The sequence below is a fragment of the Lepisma saccharinum genome, chromosome 11 (genome assembly GCF_977018435.1).
Source record: "Lepisma saccharinum chromosome 11, izLepSacc3.1, whole genome shotgun sequence".
Classification (NCBI taxonomy): domain Eukaryota; kingdom Metazoa; phylum Arthropoda; class Insecta; order Zygentoma; family Lepismatidae; genus Lepisma; species Lepisma saccharinum.
This window is the reverse complement of record NC_139239.1, coordinates 18,074,724-18,098,648: the sequence shown is the minus strand read 5'-3', so window position 1 is coordinate 18,098,648 and position 23,925 is coordinate 18,074,724. Positions and strand designations below refer to the sequence as shown.

At 35.6% G+C, this 23,925-nt stretch overlaps 2 protein-coding genes across 2 annotated transcripts in view; one reads left to right on the top strand and one right to left on the bottom strand.

Moving 5' to 3' along the window:
- Positions 1-2,527: 2,527 nt before the first annotated feature.
- Positions 2,528-8,012, top strand: LOC145995155 (arginine-hydroxylase NDUFAF5, mitochondrial-like). Its single transcript, XM_083131706.1, has 2 exons — positions 2,528-3,911; positions 7,891-8,012. Exon 1 carries the CDS (start codon positions 2,745-2,747, stop codon positions 3,897-3,899), a length of 1,155 nt encoding a protein of 384 aa, XP_082987832.1. The 5' UTR covers positions 2,528-2,744; the 3' UTR covers positions 3,900-3,911; positions 7,891-8,012.
- A 10,506-nt stretch (positions 8,013-18,518) lies between these two features.
- The window catches only part of PIG-O (phosphatidylinositol glycan anchor biosynthesis class O), a 48,695-nt gene continuing 43,288 nt past the window's right edge, over positions 18,519-23,925 (bottom strand). Inside the window, exons 4-5 of the mRNA XM_083130783.1 lie at positions 21,916-22,307; positions 18,519-21,222 (exon numbers count right to left, since the gene is read on the bottom strand). Of these exons, the coding sequence (XP_082986909.1) occupies positions 21,025-21,222; positions 21,916-22,307 (590 nt within the window). The 3' untranslated portion in view covers positions 18,519-21,024. The remainder of the gene's footprint in view (positions 21,223-21,915; positions 22,308-23,925) is intronic.

Here is a 23,925-nt window from a genome sequence, read left to right as displayed (position 1 = left end):
TTTAATATAACTAAGCAAAGAAAATTCTCTGATACATTAGAAAGCGACATAAAGGAAAACATGCTTCTTACTTGCTTAGAATTAGTCATCTGGAAAACTGTTAAAATAGATTACATTCAAAATTTCTATGTTCTTCTGAGTGAGGCTACATCTGCGGTCACTAAGCAGATACTCGTAAGTTGAAAAAGATCGTTCAACGTCAACAGACACAAGTGGTGCGTATTTTGTTTTCAACCGGTAATCCACATCCTTATTGGTTGCGACTTCTTGAACATCAGGGTTTTTGGCTAAACTTTGTTCCAACTTCTCTTTCCTGACCCCTTGCAGCTCTCGTTGCACATCCATCAATACAGCCCACTGTGCTTCCTTTTCAGGATACTGCTCCTCCAGTTTTGTGATTGCAGTAGTAAGGAAAGAGAAGCCATGTTCATCTTGCAATTCCTGTTTAAGTGCAAGTTTTTTGGTTTTTTCTACAGCTGAGGAATCACTAGGCAAAGCATCTAAAAATTTCGATATTGTATGGAAATGATTGCAAATAAACACTGCAGCTTTTAACCATGTACCCCATCTAGTGAGGATAGGAGAAGGTGGTAGTGGAAGTTTCGTAATTTCTACGTACTTCTGTATTCTAGAAGGGGCCTTTTTCAGTTTTTTTCTTAATGCTAGAACCAAATTCGTTCACATATGTTTTAAGAGCTTCACAAACTCGATGCAAAGCATGAACAATACAGGTCACATGTTTTAAGTTAGGATACATATTCTTCAGATTAGAAAATGCAGCTAACATGTAAGATGCTTGGTCTGTAAGAACTAACCACACTCTATCATATTTTACGCCCTCCCGCCACAATACAAAACATGCATCATTGAAACTTTGCATTACACTTGCATTATCTGTTTTGCCGAGAAAATAACTTTTTAAAAGCATGGGTTCCACTTGATGTATATTGAGAGGTGCTACTAAAATGTTCAAAACGTACCTGTTTTGCCTATCTGGGGTTTCATCTAGTATGAAATAGACTGGATGGTCAGCTACTACTTGCCTAATCTGCGAGATTTTAGTTTCATAAAGAGGTTGAAGGTAAGATTTCCTTAAGGTGCTCTCATCTGGAACTGACTTCCCAGTATATTTTTGCAAATATGATTTCATGGCAAGATTGTTAAGTTTGGAAAGAGGTATTCCACACGCTATAAATGTCCTTGCTGTCTCACTGAAAATTTCATTTGAATTTCTGGAAGTCTAAGTTGCAAACGCCTCACCAATGAATTGCTGTCGCTTCCCACCTTCACCATCTCTTAGTTCTTTATTCCTGACGTGCTTACCACTTTGTAGATGCTGCACAACCCGAGTGTGTTGGTGTTTGTCATCAACAGCAATTAGAAATATCACAAAGATCACACCTCAGAACAGATCTATCTCTTTGAATGCCGTCACCGCTAAACTGTTTAACAATGTCTTGCAGTTTCCCAACATTTACTTTGTTTTGGCATGGTGAACAAGCAAATCCGATGCATCGATCAGTCGATCACAGACTGCAGTTACCTTGCTCGCTGAGACGGGAGAAGGAAACTAAAGCAAAACAGCTTTCCTACAACAATTCGTAAACAATACAGCATAGGACAAGAAGAGCACAACTTCTAGCAAATGTAACACGTCATTGTTGGCACTGTTTAAAGTCCGTGCACTTACTACATTAACGTCCAAGAACTGAAGAAAGCCGATTCATTGTTGTGCGGTAAACAAGAATCGCGTGCCAAGAAGCCGTGCCTCGAATGTGGGTGGGGTTAAACAACGTGCGAGTTGTATTAAGAAATATGATAAAGATGCAAAAAGGGCGAAAAGGTGCAAAAGGTTCTGAGATTGTGAAAAAGGTGGAAAAGTTCTGAGATTGTGAAAAAGATGCAAAAAGGTGCAACCGAAACACCATGAGTAGAGTTTAATAAGTGCTTATTTTGGGGATGGGTCACTTTTTTACCCATTTTCACACAAAAAAATTTAAGGTGCAGCACCTAAAATTCCTAGCTCTGCATATCCCGTCCCGAAAATTTCCCGACTTTGTCGTGAAATTGAGAATTTTCCCCGTCACGAATGTCGGTATTTAAAGAATTTCTCGTCCAGACGCAAAAAATTCTGTCCCACATACCCCTACCCTGCAGTATGGTAAACTTTATTTCCAAAGGGAAATAAAAAACAGTTTGTTTTGTTCTTTTTTTAAAAAAAAACACAAATTTTGTCAACCCTGATCCAAAGGATCCGGGAAATTGCCAATCTTTTGTAGGTACCTTTGTTTCTCTATATCACTCAAAAATTTCAAGTGAACCGTTTTGTTTCCGATCTTTTATAAGAAAATATGATCGGTGACGATCTGTTTTCGACTTGTTTACACTGAAAAATTCGCCAAACCGGAAGTTTTTTCCCCACCATGAATAATCGAAATATCTGATCGATCATTTTTTGTTTACTCAGGAATAACCCCCGTACCCTGTAACTGCTTATAGAATATATGGCCACATTGATTCGTATTGTTAACAGATGAAAAGCGGAAGCGCCTTAGTTTTGGTTGTTTACATACGTTTGTTCACAGCTGTGTTTACATATATTAATTGAATTCTGCATCGAAGAACTTTGTCGCACAGATTGGGAACTGTCTTCATGTCTGCAAGCGGAAAATACTAAGATATGTAACGGAATTTTGTTCTATCCAGTAAACGGGAGTAAAATTTCCGGTAACCAAGTTTCGAAAATGAAGTTATTTCTACCATTGCAGGCATCATGTCTGTATGATCGTCTATTGAAAGTGATATTTTCTCCCAAGCAGGTGTTTCAATTAAATCACGCAAGATCACTTAGCGTGATACTCGAGAAGAAAGGACATCACCTTAATGAAATGAATGGAAACTTTTCAAAGAGAGGACTTATGTTTTCGGTAGCGAGCTCCAAGAAGATTTTGGATCCAATATTGAATATATTCGATCGTAGTACTAAAACGCTTCAAAAAGAAAGAGCAGCCCTTTCACAAGATGTCCAACTGTATGATTATTTGAAAGAGGAGGTTGGTTACAGGCTAGCGGACCGTATATTTGATATAAAAAGAAAATTTACAAATGCTGTAGACTTAGGGTGCGGACGTGGCTATGTTGCTAAACATATTTCTTCAGAATCGGTTGACAATTTAGTAATTTGTGACATTTCCCCAACTTGGCTTGAACAAGCAGAAAGTCCAGCAGATTTACAAGTTCAGAAAAAGGTTGTAGATGAAGAAGATTTGCCCTTCGAACCAAGTTCTTTGGACCTTGTGATAAGTAGTCTTAGCTTGCACTGGGTTAATGACCTACCTGGCACGTTTTCACAGATATTAAATAGCTTAAAAAGCGATGGTGTTTTTGTTGCAGCAGTGTTTGGAGGAGACACATTATTTGAATTGCGGTCATCATTACAGTTAGCAGAATTAGAACGCGAAGGGGGGATTGCAGCTCATATTTCTCCATTCACAGAAGTCCGTGATATAGGTAGCTTATTAACCAGAGCTGGATTCACCATGCTCACTGTGGATACAGATGAAATACGTGTTGGCTACCCAACTGCATTGGAGCTCATGTGGGATCTTAAGGGAATGGGGGAAAACAATGCTGCATGGAACAGAAAATTGCATTTGCAGAGAGATACATTGGTGGCAGCAGCGGCAATTTATCAGAGTCTATATGCAAATGAAGATGGTTCTGTACCTGCAACATTTCAAATAATTTACATGATTGGATGGAAGCCAGATCCATCCCAACCAAAACCACTTGCTCGTGGTACTGGTTCTGTATCGTTAAAAGACTTGCATCGCCTTGATGAAATTATAACTGAAACACAGAAGATACGCTTGGATGATAGTGATGGAAAGACCAAATAAATGTTTAAAAGTGTTAGTATGAAATAATCATTATAATTTCATATGTATTTATATTTTTACCATCAGTCAATAATAAAGTGGTACCTAAATCAAAGTTATAATTAACTCTTTACCAGCCACCTTATGTAGGTTTGTTATACTTTCCAGTGTATTTGCCCGTCAATTTCAAATCAATCAAAATTGGAAAATAGTCATTGTCTGCATAAATAGGTCACATACATTTAAAAGGGTAAAAAAAATTCATAAATATTTTTTTTCTCCGACACATGTGTACTAAAGTTAACAAATACTCTTGTCAGCATATGGCTAGGGTTTATGTCTGTTACCGACAAGTTCTAGAAGTGCCTATCATGTACTCTTACTTTACACATAGAAGTAGGAATTTATAAAACTTTGGGCCCTGCTGATATTATTATTATTATTGATAGTTTTGTTATCCTGGTGCTTGACGTCCACTAATAGAATGTTCTGTATTATAATTAGTTCCTTTTGTTTTATTGCAATTTCATCATGCATTGTATGCAATTTTTACATGGTTTGCTTTTGATTTATGTCTGTTAACACACACTGCAGTTTTAGAGATTACTTACTGCAGGTTTCTTAGAGACTGGTTCACTTCTCAATACCTGCTTTCGTAGTTAGGTTAGGTGGGTCAGGTTTAGTTCCCTTAGCATTTTAATAATAACTCTAAATGCTTTCGTGGTTGTTAGGCAGGTCAGGTTTAGCTCTCTTAGCATTAAAATAAGATCCCTAAATGCTTTCTATTGCTGATCGCAGCCAAAAGGTTTGAATTCTACCTTCTATCAACACAAAATGCCTTGGCCATGTGGAGCATGCTTGCATAAGGTAATTTTTAATTAAACTTTTTTTTTAAATCCAGAGCTAATTACTTTAAGAAAGGTTCAAATTTTGTGTGACAACGATTGCTAAAATTCTACGATAATTTGTCTTTCTGCTAGGAAAATGTAACAAAATCATAAAACAATCAGAACCATTTGCTTATAATTATAACAACACTTGTAAACTTTAAAACATGCACACATCTGATTAAAAATTATTCATTAAACTTCAATAAAACAGTACACTTAGGTTTAACAAGAGAATATTCACCCAAAACTGTTTCCTTTTGGCTTTCATGGCAGCAAGTTGATGAAGGAGATAAGTCAATTTCTTGCAGGACATTTGCATTCATTGTGGAGGATGCCAAAGTAGATAGTCTGCTATCTGATGCAGAATTTCTGAGTGCAGTTTTAAGTCTTTAGAATTTCCAAAAGATGCTTTTCTTTTACTTTTTTTACAAGCTCGACTTGCACTATGCATTCTGCCACACACGCACCAAAGAAAAAAATGCTACATTATGGTAGCCACACTGGTTGGAAACTGGAAAACAAGGATATTTGTTTATTTTTTTAGCACTGTTGTGTGTCTTTGCATGGCTTCCTTTGCAGTCTGCCATAGACTTGCGCTCCGGTTAAAATACAGTACAGAAAATAGGGCTATCGTAAGAAATTATTTTAACGCTAGAAACTCCTACCTTCTTCCATGAAATAAGCAAGTAAAAAGGTCAACTTGACATGTTTCATTTTGCTATTATCAGAATATTATGGAATTTTAATAGTTGATGATCTATATCACTTCTGCTCCTTCAGCGTCTCATTTTTGTGAGCCCCCCCCCTCTGAATAACCTAGTGGTAAATCCCCCCTGCATGTAACATATCCCAAATTGAATGTGATAAGTAATTGCATTTTCTCAAGTTCTTATCGATATGCCTTCTTGCATGCAATGACTTCTAATTGATCACCATGAAGTTCCTTCACTGTGTTCTTTGAAATGTGCATGAAAAATTGAAAATATCAACAATGCAGAGATACAAGCATAAAGCATGTGTGTGAAACTGACTGAAAATCGTAGTGGATAGTTTTTACACAGATATATTTGCTAGTGTTGGATTGATTGATCTAGTTTATTTTACTTTTCATTTCTGTCACTTTTGGCTAATAACGAAGATGAAGATGAGTGGTGATAGGATGAAATTGATGAAGGGACACACAAAGTGGTAACCACACCATCGCAGAGGTGGAATTTTGTGGGTGTTTTGGTTATTGTAACTACAATTATAGCAAGTGAATGTTTTTTATCTTCAGAGTTGCACTGTTCTTGTGCTTTTTAAAGTGTTACGTGGTAGAGCAGTATGCAGCTGTTCCTCGTGTTACTCAGTAGAGAGATTATCATTTGAATTGGTATCAAAGTATGGATTCAAAGTTAATAATTTATACTTTTCTAGAATCTGAGTACCACACCACTTTTGCAGTTCTTAATTCCGTGAAATGTTTGCATTGTCAGTATCCTGGGAATACGGAAAATTTAGATTACATGAAATAATGATTTATATTCTAATGCTGTCATGTCATGTGACCCTATAAATATTTTTTAAGCAAAATTGGGGTCGATTAATATAACACGGTTGCAATGGAATGCTTATTCATAACATTAAATTGTTACATTGTTCAAGTATCAACACACAGCCTTCATTATGTTATTTTGTCATATTTTACATTAATGGTTGCCATGCTACACAATTTTTGTTCCACTGTATCACTTTTGCAACACCCTAGTTCAAATATATATTTATTATATGTTTTCAATATCTTTGTTTGCTTGCTAACAAAATTCTGTTCCCATTGATAAATGTCCACCCTTAGGTATAGGTAGTAATAGGTAGATATACAACACACAAATTTTCACACTAGAGTTTATACAGCTTGAGTCTTTGCTCATCATGCCAAGACACACACATTTACAGGGTTGTGTGCACAAAAAGAAATGAGATCAGAATAAAATAAATTTAGAAATAACTTTTTGAATATACAAATGGTCAGTACGATACGTAGCCAAAAATGTCTACCACTGTATTAGTTCATTTTGTTTTATGCAGTGCATGCATTGAGAATATATTAAAAAAAGTCAAGTAATTAATAACCTCTAATATTAAGTATTTAGAAACACCAAAATATAGTTTACTTATGGTTTGTGAGTATGTACAGTATGCCAAACTACGTTTCGGGAGTCAACTGCTCCCTTCCTGAGGTTATCTCCTTGGCTAGCGAAATTGCTTCATAGCAGTTCAGGAGACTCATGCTTTCAAGTATGAAATGACGTAATGCGGGGAGAGGAGGGGAGACTGGTGGGCGGAGTTTGGAACCGGGAAACTTCCTGCATTCTGCAAGAAGGCAAACTAGATACCTTGCAGGCGAGCGTGGAGTCGCGTTTTTTTTTTTTTTTTTTTTTTTGTTATTGTTTCAGGTTTTAAAGTTTTTTATCTTTGACTTTTTACGCTTTTGGAGCTTTATAAATGAAAGGAATGTGGGCATGGGAGTTTTATCAGGAATGGGCAAATTGTTAGAAAACCCTCTTTTACCATAGTAACACCTATCACCTTACTCTTTTACTTCTATTTCACGCGGCTATGAAGCAATATTGCTAGCCAAGGAGATAACCTGTGGAAGAGAGCAGTTGACTCCCGAAACATAGTTTGGCATACTGTACATACTCACAAACCATAAGTAAACTATATTTTGGTATTTTTAAATATTTTTTTAAATACTTGATATTCTACTAAGTGAGTAATTCGCACACGCCCAAGATATGAATTAATAACCTCTGCAACAGCATCAGTACAATTCATTCCTTAAGAACATGTAGGATGCAAGTGAGGGAAAATAGTGATAGACAATTTGCCAATCCTATTCTAGTATTTAATTGTAATAAGTTTAATATATTAACCAAGGAACACACTAAATTAATAGTACAAAAAAATAAAAAAAACCTTTACAAAACTCGAAACTATTGTAAAATCCTATTATGCACATTAATAGTAAATATTCAAAAGTTATAAGTACATGTTTCTTTACCATGCCATGTATGCTTAAAAGACATTACATTTTAATGTCAATTATTGGTTTTTGTACAACTAATTTTTTGTTCTTTCAGATGTGGCCACATTTAGTAAAAGTGCCTTCGTTATTTGGCCGTGTGAATTTGGAGGCATGGAAAAAGAAGAAAGCATCTTGTCCTGTAAAAAATTCTTACAGAGATAGTAAATATATAGTTCCTTAAGCTAATTTTCTGAATTTCAATTAAAAAACCCATAAAACTGTTCAGTTTAAAGAAGTACCCAGTGCCATTTTAAGATTATTTGGTTTTAATAACTTGAAAACCATGGTTCATTCACGATTTGAACTTCACAACAGATCAGATAAATAATTAATTTCATCCGTTCCACACCGTGGCCGTGTGGTCTAAGGCATCAACTTTTGGCTCAGGCTACGGGACACATGCTGGTTCAAGTCTCCTGAGGGAAGCACAACAACTTTTTTCATAAGATTTCAGCCTCTGTTTGGAACCGGTGACCATCCACCATCATGGTGAAGTTGAGGAGCTACAAAAGAGTAGCGTAACCCAGTCATGTAAATACTGCTATAATGACTGGGATTTGTTATGCTGTCCACCCGTCATCCTCTGCTGTGGGAGTGAGGCTGGCATTTGGTTGGTAGGTCCTGTTGTCCTCAAGGGCTGTTGCACTATAGGTTATAATATTTTTCTATGTGTACCGACAATGAAGGAGGAAAAAAAAGTACCTCTCCTCTCCCATGTCCAGGGTGGGACTGAAGTCATCCGTCACTCAGGCAGCTAGAATCCAATTCATTCTCAAGTTTTGGAGATGAACATATTATCTCACAGAGGTGTATTCTCCCGTGTTACTGCCAGTAAATCAACTATTTTCATACATATAGAAATTGCTGGAATATTTGAAGTTGCATTGGTGTTTTATTTCTCCAGTGAGTCTCACAGTTAACTTGTCCGTGGAGCGGCGGCAGCATGTCTGCCAGTAAATTGGATGCAACATCTGCAACTGGAACCACTAGCCACGTAATGGAATAAGCTTGTACAATTACATGGACAGTTACAATTAAAATGAGCATTTACCTTGTTACAAGAGATGTTGGAAATGTTGTCCTCCTGCTTCCACACATTTACGGCATTTTGTTAGGAAAATTTCACTAACATGCATCAGTTCTGCTGATGTTTTCTTCCAATTCTTCTAATGTATAGCTTATGTTTTAGAAGCTTGGTAGATCACCAATCAGACAACTCGGAAATGTCTGTTTATTGTGCAAAGTGCGGGAGGGATTTTTAAGGAGTATGTTCCAATGTGTCCTCAGTAAGCAAGCACACACCGTTTTACCCTTCACTTCTTATTAAGAACACACCCTGTTTCCCTAAATTTGTTCACAAGTAACCGAACACTTTCTCTGTATGGAACCGGAACATCTGGGAATTCTGCTGCCATGTATAACATGGCATTATTAGACTGCAGAAAAGCACCAGTAATACGTAAACAAAAACAAAATAATCGAAAATGCTTGTTAACACCTTAACACTTCACAAACACATGCAAACTGGACACCAGCTATCTAGATAATGAAGCACTAACATGTCTAGTGGCAAGTCAGCATGCAGCTTTGGGTATAAATGCCAGCAGATGCACTCTCACTGCCCGGAACGTGGGCCACCACTCCACAGACAAGTTGACCATGAGGCTCACTCTATTATATCTAACTAATAAATATATGTGATAAATAAGAATTGTTGCAGTAAAACAAGTCAAATTTTTAGAATATGCCTCTGCTATCTCATCTAGTTCTGTATGCTATGTCATCATAAGATTGGAAGGATTAGAAATTGGAAGACAAGCCTCTCTCCTGCAGATTTCTGAAACAAAATACATACATTAAGGTTATGTAACCAGAACACAAATATGGCACATAACACAGTATGAAAGTAAAAGGCACTAAAAATTAGCAGGAACTGGATTCCATTTGTGTGTACACACAGAATAATAAATTGAAATCAATCAGGAAGTTGACAGTTATCACTTTCAATCATTTCACAGGGAAATTCTAAATATTTACAAAGATAATATGGGCATTGTTATATGGCAACCTTACAGTTCTGCACAATGAAATGTTGTCCCAAAAAGAGACACTTAGGTGATTTGAATACAAAAACAACACATATTCCAATACATTTTATTTGGGTTATTAACTGGTAATTAAATAATTTAAGACATCTACTTAAGAGAAACAAAAAGTTACATTTTAGTGGTATTTTTTTAAAAAATACTATAAACCACATTATCAGTTATAAAAGACACTAAAAATACCAAAAGGGTTTAACAATTAACATAGATAATAAATAAATTTTGTAAAAAATTAAATTGTAGTCTAAAATTAATGCATGGATATCCTTAATTATTACAAAGCTGAATATGATGTACACAACTGAAATCATAAATTACTTTGACATGCATATAAAAACCAACAAATGTTCTTTCCCAAAGTAAATTTGAAAAGTAAAATCTTGAAATATTTCACACCATGCTTGAAAAACCACATTGTCTTTTCATTGATTCATTGCATTCTCAAGGAGCAGGGTATAATAAATATCAAGCCTCTTCGAAGAAATATAATATTTTTAATAAAACATTAAAATGCTGACCAAGGCAAACTTTTATAGTATAAAAAATATATGTACATTTTTATATTTTTTATACTATAAAAGTTTGCCTTGGTCAGCATTTTAATGTTTTATTAACATGAAAACAAGGCTTAACAGTGTTACCATATAACATTTTTAAGGATGTGAAAACCTTTTCCTTCTTTTTTAAAGGAAATTACAGGATTCTTGGAATAAACCAGAAATGAACATGAAGTACTATGATTCTGGATCCATAACTAGAATTACATATTATATTTCCATACTTTTATGCTATTCCCTCAAATCACAAACTTTTTCGTATCTTATTGTCATTGGTAAATAATATTAACTGCAATGTACAGGTCCATTACTGATTACCCAAAACTTGCATACTGATAAAAAGGTATGGTTCGGAAAAAGTTAAAAATAGCATGTGTAGATGTATTGGATTCTTATTACATGGTTGAGTTACCTCTAAAAAAAAAAATGAACCTGTCCAAAAAGTGACTTAGTCATATGTACATTACAGATTAGTCCAGCAAGGATGTATTTTGCCACCACTGTCAATCATTTTCAAAGTTTATTGATGAATAAAACTTTCTAAATGTCTTGTTCCAGTTGTGTCTTAGCGTATTTTTTTTTCCATGTGCTTTGTTTCATGTTTATCTGGATGATCTCAATACATGGGTTATAATATTAGAAGTGGTAGTTTGACAAATTGAACACTACAGTGTTGAAAGGATTTTGAGAATTTTACATTTAGAGCAAGGCGAAGGGTTCTTGCACAAACAACATTCAAGAATCTAGTGAAAGACTTTATCAACATTTTACATTTTGTGAATTCAGTAACAGCAGACTTCAAACATGTGAATAAGATTTCAAAATTGAATGCAATAAACATACTGAAGTAGCAGATCGGTTATCAATATTGTATTTAATAGATGCGCTAGAAGATGGTGTTCAAAACAACTCCACTTGAGCCATAATTTTTACAAAGAATTAATGAAAAGAAACTAATACAGATCTATTATTACAGCGGATAAAATTGTATGTTATGAAAAAAATACAAACAAAACTACATTTGGATAAACATGATTCATCCTTTGCACCTCATCAAGAAATGAAATAATGATAGAAAAAGCATGTTTGAACTAGGAAATAAGTTAATTATTCCATGTCTGTTGAAAGATACAGTGTTGAATATTTTGCATACTAATTTTGTAGGCTTGTGGAACAGTGAGAAGATATCAATGAGGAACAATTCACAATGCTCAACCGGAATAAGGAAATGATTAATTAGGCTGGAAGGTTATAGATGATGGATAATTGAACATCCTGGATAACTAAATATCATGGACATTGTAATGTCTTTGTATCACCATGTTCAATTGATTTGTTGACTGACTCTAAAGTATGGGGACTGTACAAAGTTATACGTACAAGTTTGAAAAATGGATTAAACATATCTTTCATATAAAAATGAACCTGTATACAATGTTATTACAATGTTATTACTCTGGTTAATACGACAGGAAATCTTACGATTTCTTACGCAGGGCCATCAGCGGAAAAACTTCCCGAGATCACCTGTTCCAAGAATTGAATTTGGGTCTTCTGCATGGCAGTCACATGGCCTATCACAATAACAAGGAAATTACCAGCATTATTTACCTTACAAAGTTGAAAGTTGTATACATCAGGAAAAAAAGTTTCTGTAAAACCAAAACTAACAAACACCTTACAATACAGTTTCACTTTTTCATTGGTAATCTTACAATTTTGCATATAACATAAGAATAAAATATTTCATAACTTTTAAATGTTGGTATGTATAAAAATCATAAAAGTGCATAAATTTCTTCTACAAAATCAATGCACTACTATTTCCTCACAGAGTAATCTAAGTCATACAGAGTTTGACAATTAGGTAATGAGATTTCTGTTATTCAAACTATGAAGTAACATATTCATAGCACAGAGTGGCCCAAATCTACAGTTTGGCTACATATTCATAAGAGATATCACCAATAATCCCAAAAATTATAACTATGGATTCATTCATTTTTTTAATGTATTTTATTTAGTACAGTAGAGCGTCGATTATCCGAACGTCGGTCAACCGAACGACCGCTTAACCGAACTGTGTACTCGCTCACTTTCAGATATCTGTAATGAAAAAAGTACGTGACTTAGCTGCTCGTAAGCGTGTAGGCTTGCTTAGACAGACCAAAATAAAGGATTTTTTTAAACGTTAATTTTGTGTACTGTGTGTATTGTTCATGCAAAATGCGTATGTAATATGTACATATTTTTGTTTAATAAACTGTACCACATACTATATATTCCTACTAAAGTTGCCTTTGTACGTTACTTTGTAATACATACTTAAAGAGATGCCTGTTTTTATGAATAAATTTACTGTACAGTACTTCTTTTTGGCAAATAAACATGTACAGTTCGATTATCCGAACAAACCAGTTTTCCGAACACCCATGTCCCTCAATTACTTCGGATAATCGACGCTCTACTGTACTTGGAAAACACCAGTTAGGGCCGGTTGTATAAACATCACCAACTGGAGATCAGATTTGATCTACAATCCGGGAATGAACTAAGTTCAAGCTTCTATCATGTTGTATAAAGCTAAGTAGGTTTGTCGATCTTAGAACATAACCTGATCTTAGGTCAGAGAAATACATTTGGCAACATGGCAAATCCAGACATGTTGCTAGTGTGCCTGTGATGTTGCCAATTGTCCAACACTGAACAGCAAACACTTTAAAGTTGGTTTCGGAAAATGCATGTATTTAATATTTGAATAAAAAATAAATCTGAAGTGCTGGACGTAGTAAATATTCGAACATGTTGCAAATTTAGTAAAATCACGTAAATTAGATACTATATGGCCATTTATTGCTTGTGCGAGTTCCACGTGGATGATTTGTCATTGTCAACGAAAGCAACTATCGATTCTTGGTTGAAAAGGGGAGAAAATATGCTTGCATAGATAAGATTTTTTAAAAAAATCTGTATTTCTCTTTAATGCTAAAAAGATATATAACAACTTCCTTATACTTGCATTTGGAGCTATTGTTCACGTGAGGAGGTGTTTATTATATTATATATGATTACATGATAACATGTTACAGGTGGACAATTAGTTCCTGTAAGTAGCATATGGAACTTTCCTTGCACTTAATTGAATAATGTACATTTTGAAATGTAAAATGGGTTTGAGTTTCCCTGAATGGAAAGAAATATTGAAACAACAATGGTGCTTGTCCTCTCAGATGTACATTATGCCCAAAACAAATAATATTCAAAATAAAGAAGATATGTGTTGTTTATATATCAGGAGGAGAGAAAGCTTTACCAACTAAAATGCAACGTGCTCAGTTCATAAAGCAGTAGATATATATGCACTACAGCCAAAGTTACATGCCCTGTTCCATTCTGTGGACAATATTAAATTGCAATGACATTTGGCTGGATGCAGTAAAGCGAAATGGTAATATTTTTATAGTCCCTCTTCATCCCAATGAAAGTTTTACAATGATATCAACAAGAAAACGTAAGCGGGTCATATCTTCTGTTTGTATCAACACTTGATTGCACTCAAGTTACATTTCTCTGATCGTGAAATTAAACAATATGCTCTTGCAGTCATTTAAGGCAAATTTCAAGAAAAAAACCCACAGTATTTCAAACTAAATAACAATGACACGATATATGGAAAGAAAGAAAAATGGAAGAAATATTTATCATTGTTCACCTCGTTGTGCATGCTTTTTCTTTCTTATTATGGAAACAGTATTAATGAATTGATTCTCCCATCTTGCCACATATGTTCACTTGCAACACATTTTATAACAGATTATTTTGAGGACTGATTATTTCTTCCGAGAAGAAAGAGGTTAGAGAGATTAAAACCCCTCGGGGAAAATGAACTGTCCTTACTATGCATTGTGTAAAGGGACAAAGAAAAACGCGGTGAAGTTTTTCGAGCAGTGTTTGTAGAGCCTTTGAGTGAAAGGCCGCGTTGCTTCACGCGTTGGCTGCAGAAGTTTACATGCAGCAGTTGGCGTCGAGATCTCTGGGTATGGAGAATTCGCGAATTTGATAGTGCTATCGGCAGCAAGTTAGATATTCGTGGACTGTTTTGGTAGATGCCGTTTGCCTAGTGAACAGTTAACAGTGACATGTGTTCCGGACATTTGAACGTTCGCGTGATTGGGAAAAGAGCGCGCGGAATTTTATTCAAATACAAACTGTTTTCTCGTGGCAACTTTTATAGCGCGAGAAGTGAAAAGAACACTGTAAGTGTGTAGTTGTGAATTCAGAATTGCTAATCGAGGTGACGACGTTGATACCAAGTTCGACCTTTGAACTATGAATGCGGTGGTGAATTACTTCGAGGGATAGACGTCAAAGATCTTTGAGGGAAAGAAGAAGCGGCGGAAAGAAGACATCAAGGAGCTTCTGCCAATGGTGCCCCCCCCCCCCCCCCCTAGTGTCGAGAGCTCTCGAGATGTGTACTTTTATATCCGAAGTGTTGATTACAGTCAAAGTGAAAACGCAGCGCTGAGTAAATTTCGTAAGTAGGTCGACCATATTCTTTTAATTGAGGTTAAAGTGTTTATTTTCTGTTTATTAATCTATGTTACTAACCTAAGATTAATCTAAGGCAACTGGTGGTAATTTTTGTATTAGTTTTAACTATGTAAAACAAAGCCCTCCAGCTTTCCAGGGCAAATTAAAAATTTATTAACCGCTAGTTTCTTTTAAAATTTTGTAATAAAAAAACAGTAAAGAATCCTTGGGTTTTCTTAAGCAGTTTTACAATGTAAATTAGAAATGTAAAACCAAAAATATGTTCTAGCGTAAACGAAACTGCGACATCAAAAGTCCAAAAACAACTTTTATCGTTATATGGTGCCCGAAACTCCCGGGAGTTGCCTTAGATTGTCTTGGTGAAAAAAAAAATGACAGGGGTAACAGGCATTGTGTTGCGTCGTTGTCGGCGATGTTTATGTAAACATTGAGTGTTGCAACCTGCGTTTGTGTTTGTCGGCAGCATGGCTCGTACAATACGGAAAGCTCCTTGTTGCGGAAGATTGTTGATTTCAGACGCTGCTGTACAATGTTCAGACTGTAAACAATGGGTGCATAAAGACTGCGTTGAGAAAGATTTTTCGTGCAAGCAGTGCAAGAACGGAGCTGGAAATGAAGTTCATGATAATGAAAAAATAGACGAAAAAGAACAGGGTGTTTCGAAAGAAAGAGACGAATTTGGTTGTCAAGTTCACGTTGGTCGGGGAAAAGAAAATGTCTTGAATTCAATTTTGTCATTTATGGAACAGAGTACGCTAGCGCAGGAGAACTTATGCCTAAAATGGGAAGAAAATAAGGAACAAGATAAGCTAAAATGGGAGAGATTATACGAAACAATGGAACAAGATAGGTTAGAACGGAGACAGATAGAAGAAAAAGATAGGCTAGTGCAGGAAGACTTATACAGAAAATTGGAGCAGAAAGAGGAACAGAATAAATTGGAACTCAAGGAAATAATAAATGCTTCCATGCAAAAAATAAATGACAAGATGGATGGAAGATTAGGCGTTTTGGAAGTGGAAGTCACTAGGATAGAAAAAATGGAGGGCGTTATTCAGGATAATAATGCATCATGTCACTCCGTGATAGATGAAGTAGATGAAGTGAAATATGATTGTAATGAGGTCCGTGAGAAAAGCGAAATGATAGAGGATAATTCTGATCAAGTACAAGTGGATATAGAAGATGAACAAAAAGAGACAGATTGGAAAGTACAGGCTCTAGAGGAACGAGTGTGCGTCTTGGGAATGAAAAGGCAACAAGTTGAAGATGAGTCACTCGGAATACAGCAATCTCAGGAAGTGATAAGTAAAGATGAAAGTTTTCACGAAAAACCTGACAAAAATTATGTTTTCTAAACTGCAAGAATGTGTAACTTTAGACGTGACGATACCCGAAATGACTCTGATCAGTAAACGGAAGAAAATTAGAATGAGACCTAGATATAGTTCAGTAAAGAAAGTGAAGAAAATGAAGAGAAAGAAATTGAAAGCTGCAAAGAAAGTGAAGAAGAAAGTTCGTGAAAAATCTAAGAATGTTAGCACAGATAGATCAAAGGCAAGTATGAAAAGGATGAAACAGGAAAATAGAGAAATACGTTCATCTGATGAGGGCGGAGAGCATAAGAGAAAGCCACAAAAGATACGAGACAAGAAGAATCAGAAGAAAGTAAGGAAGAAAGTTGCTAGTGGTGATTCTCATAGTGAGAAAATTGAACCTATGGAAAATCGGAAACAAAATGAAAAGACTTTAAAGATAAGAGAAAGTTCAAATAGTGTTGACAGATTGTTAGTTTCCCTACTTGAAGAAAGTTGGAAGAGGAGGAAGAAGAAATTTGAAAAGGAGAGAAAAGAGAAGAAAAAATAAGAGGGAAAAGAAGAAGAGGAATACGGAAAAGATACATGATAGTAACGACAAACAGAAATATTCAGAAACTGAAGAAACAACAAGGACTGATAAATCTAAAGATGAGAGACATTCTAATTTGTTGGGTAATATAATAAAATGTAATTATTAAGTTAGTAAATTTTAGAGGAAGATCTAATTTTCCATTTCTCTTGATGAACATTTTAATAATTACTAATTTATGTAGGTTTTTGATAAAATGATGGAAATTATTCAAATGTAAACAATCTGTGTATGTTGTTATGAGCCAAGTATATTGAAAATGGAGAAAATTAAAAGAAAAAGTTATTTAATGTCAGTTGTTTTGTATAGGTTATGTGAAAACTAGTTGTGGTTCAATGTAAAAAGTTTAATGATGGTTTTGATAAAAACTCTGGTAATTATTATTGTCAATGAGCAGCTAGATAATGAAAATTTGAATTTGAAGATAACTTTGTAATAAGAGAAAAATGCCAAAGAGTAAGAGAAAAAATGGAAGTAAGCCTCAAAATCGTTAAGAATAATGAAGAACAAATGAGAAAGAAGATAGAACAGTCATGCTCAGAAGAAAGTTATTTGAGGAAATTCTTTGGAAAGCAAGGTTAAAAAGCATTAATAGAATGATGAAGTGATGAGAGTTCTTGGACATAGCTATATGAGGTAAAAGTCAGTGTGTATTAAGATATAGTGCGAGAGAGGCACATAAATATAAGGTCGAAGGCAGACCAGAAATGTTGAAAAATATAAGGTCGAAGGCGGACCAGAAATGAAAAATAGTAGGTCGAAGGCGAACCGAAAATTATTGTAGTTACGTAATAAAGAACATGCTGATATTTAAGTGAAAGATTATGTCCAGAATTCTGTTACAAGTTAAGAAATAGTTTGTTAAAGAGATAAGCGACGTATTGTACGATGTAATTTCCTGAAATTAGTATTTTGAACATGCTGATACCTTAAAGAAGAAAGAAGAAATGAAAGGTAAAGATCTTGACAAGAGAAAGGAGGTTTACTGTTAGGTTACTTTCATGAGTATGATGATATTTTGTAAAGATAGAAATCAAAAATATTTTTATAATATTCTACACTTACCCGCCTGTAACCGCTCTAGTAAATAATTGAATCACAACATGTGGAAAATTTAAAATTATGGAATTGCAGAAACAGTAAAAGGAGAATTTATGCAAATCAGTCAAAACAATTAGAAAACTTGCAAGACAATTTGTGATTCATTGAAGTTACTTGTAGTAGATTGATAAATTATGTAGTAATGGTTCAAAGTTGATTTTATGTAAGGTATAAAGATAGGTGAACTATGATGATATATATATATATTGGAAAGTTTGTGTAGTATGTTAATAGTGCTTAGATGAATGAATACACATGGTGCTTATGTGTGAATTCAAGAGTAAATATTTGATTTTTTATTGTCGTGAATTCACGTGAAATCATTGTAATTAAAATATTATATACACATTTGGTAACTGAAAATCATACCTTATAAATATTTTTGTGCTACATACAAAGGAATATAGATATAGTTATGTCTATTTAAAGAAAAAAATGATAACTGTAATGTGAGTGTGAAAAATGTATATACGAGGTCTGGTCAAAAAATTCAAGGAGATGAATAGATTCTAAAAGACATTAGCTCTTCTTGATCAGTCCATCTAATGTCTCTTCAGGGGAGAGGGCATTTATAACAGATTATTTTGAGGACTGATTATTTCTTCCGAGAAGAAAGAGGTTAGAGAGATTAACACCCCTTGGGGAAAATGAACTGTCCTTACTATGCATTGTGTAAAGGGACAAAGAAAAACGCGGTGAAGTTTTTCGAGCAGTGTTTGTAGAGCCTTTGAGTGAAAGGCCACGTTGCTTCGCGCGTTGGCTGCAGAAGTTTACATGCAGCAGTTGGCGTCGAGATCTCTGGGTATGGAGAATTCGCGAATTTGATAGTGCTATCGGCAGCAAGTTGCAGTTAGATATTCGTGGACTGTTTTGGTAAATGCCGTTTGCCTAGTGAACAGTTAACAGTGACCTGTGTTCCAGACATTTGAACGTTCGCGTGATTGGGAAAAGAGCGCGCGGAATTTTATTCAAATACAAACTGTTTTCTCGTGGCAACTTTTATAGCGCGAGAAGTGAAAAGAACACTGTAAGTGTGTAGTTGTGAATTCAGAATTGCTAATCGAGGTGACGACGTTGATACCAAGTTCGACCTTTGAACTATGAATGCGGTGGTGAATTACTTCGAGGGATAGACGTCAAAGATCTTTGAGGGAAAGAAGAAGCGGCGGAAAGAAGACATCAAGGAGCTTCTGCCAATGGTGTCCCCCCCCCCCCCCCTAGTGTCGAGAGCTCTCGAGATGTGTACTTTTATATCCGAAGTGTTGATTACAGTCAAAGTGAAAACGCAGCGCTGAGTAAATTTCGTAAGTAGGTCGACCATATTCTTTTAATTGAGGTTAAAGTGTTTATTTTCTGTTTATTAATCTATGTTACTAACCTAAGATTAATCTAAGGCAACTGGTGGTAATTTTTGTATTAGTTTTAACTATGTAAAACAAAGCCCTCCAGCTTTCCAGGGCAAATTAAAAATTTATTAACCGCTAGTTTCTTTTAAAATTTTGTAATAAAAAAACAGTAAAGAATCCTTGGGTTTTCTTAAGCAGTTTTACAGTGTAAATTAGAAATGTAAAACCAAAAATATGTTCTAGCGTAAACGAAACTGCGACATCAAAAGTCCAAAAACAACTTTTATAGTTATAATTTTACAAGCAAATATTTGTTATTGTTAGTACAGCCATGTTACAACAGCTGAACTACTGTCAATGTCTGCTGATCAGAGAAAATTTGCATGTTAACTTTGACTGTAGAACGCAGGGACTTAAATCACAGTTCAACTTTTATACAACACAAAATCAGAGTTCAGCATGACTACAGATCAATTTTATTGATTAATCGAGGATCAACTGCTTTATACAAACGGCCCACAGTCTTTCAATCAGAACCATGAGCTTTATGTCAACATGGATAGATTGCATATATGTACTGAATAGCAGGGTGATGATAAATACACACAAATCTATAAACCTAATGCCCTGAGTAATCGAAAAGTCACTTCATTTTTTTTTTGGATATAGACTTGATTTTCAGTTCTGATTGAACACTGATAGTCATTAGTTGATTGGGTTTATTTTACTTTGCATTTCTGCCACTTTGGGTTAATCACGAAGATGAGGATGAGTGATATGATGAAGGGACACACAAAGAACACGCATGCTTAGGCTAGGATTGAAACCCGAGATTTCTAGCATCGTAGCATGCTGTGCTAACAACTTCCCACAGAGATCGGCAAAAGGTCATTAGTCTTGCTTCTTGCAAAAGATCTGACCAAAAATTTCCAAATTTTGATGATACGGTTGCAGTTCTTCATTTAATAGTATGTGGATCTGAAGATATAAGAGCAAATTCTAATGAAGTTAATTGATGGATTAACACTGTCCTAGATTTCAGGCAGCAGTCTTTTTGCTTTCTTTGCTCTATTTTAAGATCAAATCTACAGGCAAGCAACATGAGATGAACAATCAATTTGAAAGAATTACTACAGATCCTTATCAATAAGGAAACAGGAATTGTTGAAATAGTTCTAAATAATACCAAGAACAGAAAATACAATTATTCCTGTATTTTTCAAACGAAAAATACCTTCCAAGCATAATCCGTGACCAGTGATTTCTTTTCGAACTTTGTTAAGGTAGGTTTAAAATCTGCCATCTTAAAATGTGGTAACAGATTTCACTCAAATGCAATATCAGACCAGCTCTCCGAGGTATCTACTGGTTATAACAAAAGCTCTAAAATTCTTATTTTCTAATAACAGAAATTAGTGACCTTGGGGGCCCCTGATTATGCAGTGTCAAATTACTGGTTACATTTTTATATTTTAAAATATCTAATTTTTACCATTTTGTGGCCCTTTTCACACAACTGGAGGCCCAGGGCTGGAGAGCCCCCTAAATCCAGGTTTGTAATAGGGACATTCACAGACACATGTACACTCACTCACTCACTCTCACTCTCTCTCTTCAAATATTACTCTTCTTTCGCTTCAATACTTTTCATAAGTTTTGAAAGGCTGCAAGTCACACGAGCCATTAGCAGTAAACTCAATATTATGGCAGGTATGGTTGCAAATAATCCAAGTCCTTCAAATATAAATTTTGGTGCAAATATTTTCCATACCATCAGATGACGACAGTGAACAGCCGCAGCTAACATGCAGGCAAATACCTGAAAAATGAAATACAGCTAAATCAAAACAACTGTAACTTTTATTGCGCATTTAATATCAGAAACAACTGCCAGAACTAGATAACTGAAAAAACTAAGCAGACCTTTATATCTTACATCATGCTCTTGTGTTATTCACTAATACGTATTTTCATTCACTAATACATATTGTTATTCATTAATACGCAGTACCAATCTTTCATCTACTCTATAACTAACAGCTTATACAATGAACAGTGAAGTGAGTTGGAATGATATATATTCATATTTACTTCTGACTTTAATATTATTAATATTAATAAATAGTCTTTCTGCAAGGTGAAATACACAGTAAAATTAGGCTTGGATTCCAAATTATTATGTAGTTATGTCTAATTTTCACAAGAGTTAATATAAGAAAATTTCTAAATATTCTTGCCAAAGTAAAATTTTACTTAGGTAATCAGAATAATTTGCATTTTAGTCCTGACATCATTTATAGATGAATGAAGGTTTAGGTGAGGCAGCATCCAAGTTGAGATACCAATTAACAAAAATTATGGGCGAATGATACTTGTGATGATCAATATCTGAATATTCAGATTTATACATTAATTTGAAAAATCAATACAATTTGAAATATGGATTTCCATCATCTTATTGTTGTTAACAATCGACAATCACAAAAAAAATACTCCTCTAACATATACATACCCTTATTGCATGGAACATAATGAACTTCATTGATGCATCAAACAAACTATGACTGAACAAGTCTTCTCTTTCAAATAACATTATTTCGCCTCTCTTTAAATCATCCTTAACATTTTCCCTTGTGACCAACTTGGGGAACATCACAAGTAAAGTGAAAGGCAAAACAACAACCAGCGGTAGCATTAATCCACTGGCGATCTGAGATGTAAACGTGTTTGTTCCAATCAGGAAGGCAGGAATAAGGTGTGTTGAAAATTCTCCTCCTGTGCCAATGAATGCTGCATCCCACTGAATTGAGGGGAACGTTGGCTGGTGGCTTGTTCCATAGAAGTAATACAGTGAAAGAAATCCCCACGTTAAAGCTGTAGACCAAGGGATTTGGAGCATTTGTTCTGGAAAGAAAATTTTAACATTTTTATTACTTAGAGCATGACTAAATAACTTGTGCTAACATGTATTAAGAGCGTTCGGAAATGAATTGGACAAGCGTTATATAATCCACATTTGTTATATTTTACCTGCAATACAACAATGTACATTACCAGTAATCTCCCCCTGACTGAATGCACCGCTCCCATTTAATGGGAAGTTTCCTGATGGCTGCAGAGAACCACTCTCTTGGAGTAGAGTTGCACCACTCACGGACAACGGTCTGTAGTTCTTCATTAGATTGAAAGTGTCGGCCATGCAATACGTCCTTCATTTTGTCGAACAGTGCATAATCCGGTGAATACACAGGATGTGGGAGCACCGTAAATCCCATTGTTGCCAATGCCTCCTGTGTGTGGCGGCTCGTATGCGGCTTCGCATTGTCATGCTGAAAAATCACCCCGAGAGCTCATTTTCCTTGCTGCCTCTGCTGAATTCTGCATCGCAGCTTTCGTAGAGTTTCACAGTAGCTGTCGCTGTTTACAGTTTGGGTATTGGGAAGCCAGTCCACCAGCAAAATTCCATCTTCATCCCAGAAAACTGTACCCATTTGCTTCTTGGGAGTGAGAGTCGGTCGACGTTTTTTGGAGCGTGGACTTCCAGTGTGTTTCCATTCCATGGATTGCCTCTTTTTCTCTGGGGTTTCGAAGAGGAACCAAGATTTGAAGTTCAGTCACCAGTCTTTCGAAAAAAATGTTCTGTCTTGGTTGTAATGGTGCAATAATTCTCTGCATGTCTACTCGCTGTTGTTTCTGCTGATCCATCAGATCACGAGGCACCCACTGAGCACAAATTTTCCTCATTTGCAGATCCTCATGAATGATTGCATGCAGCGTTGATCGCCTAAAACCAGTTTCACGTTGCAGTTGTTCAATTGTTACACGTCGATCTCCCATAATCAAGTTGGAAACACTTTGGATTGCTGCTGGGATACGCGTTGACCTTGGGCAACCACTGCTGACACCTTTGTCCACACTTTCGTTTCCCCTTTTGAAATTTTGAACCCACTGAAACACTGTACTCCGTGAAGGTGCTGACCCACCACAAATGGCCACAAGTCGGCGATAAATTTCTGATGCCGAAACACCCTCTTTAAACAGAAACTACGTAGTCTACCTCTGAGTACAAGAATCACCTTCCATTTCGTAGCTTGTCCACATATTCACTCACACCCGTTCACGTTATGAGTCAGCAATTCTCTGGTAGTGGCGCTAGCAGGCCCATCCTGTGGTGGAATGTAGAACTACAGCACCTTGAATAACGTAGTATGGAAAACGACCCAAGAAACTGGTTCCCCGAGACGATGACAAGTAGATGGCAGTGCGATCGACCCAGGTGCTAATTTTGTTATGAAAGTAATGCGGCTTAGTTAGTTTTTGGAATATATTGTGTAGATTTGTTTCTCTAGAAAGGCGGTAAGTGAATTGATGGAAACAGTTATATTTGTGGAGTGATTTGCAGTCACGAAATGGCATTAATTTGGAAAGAAAAGTAAAATAAAATAAATAAATAAATAGCATGCGTAACACTAGAAGAAACATCGCAATGTGATTTCGGACGTTAGGTCTTGGACTGTGTAAA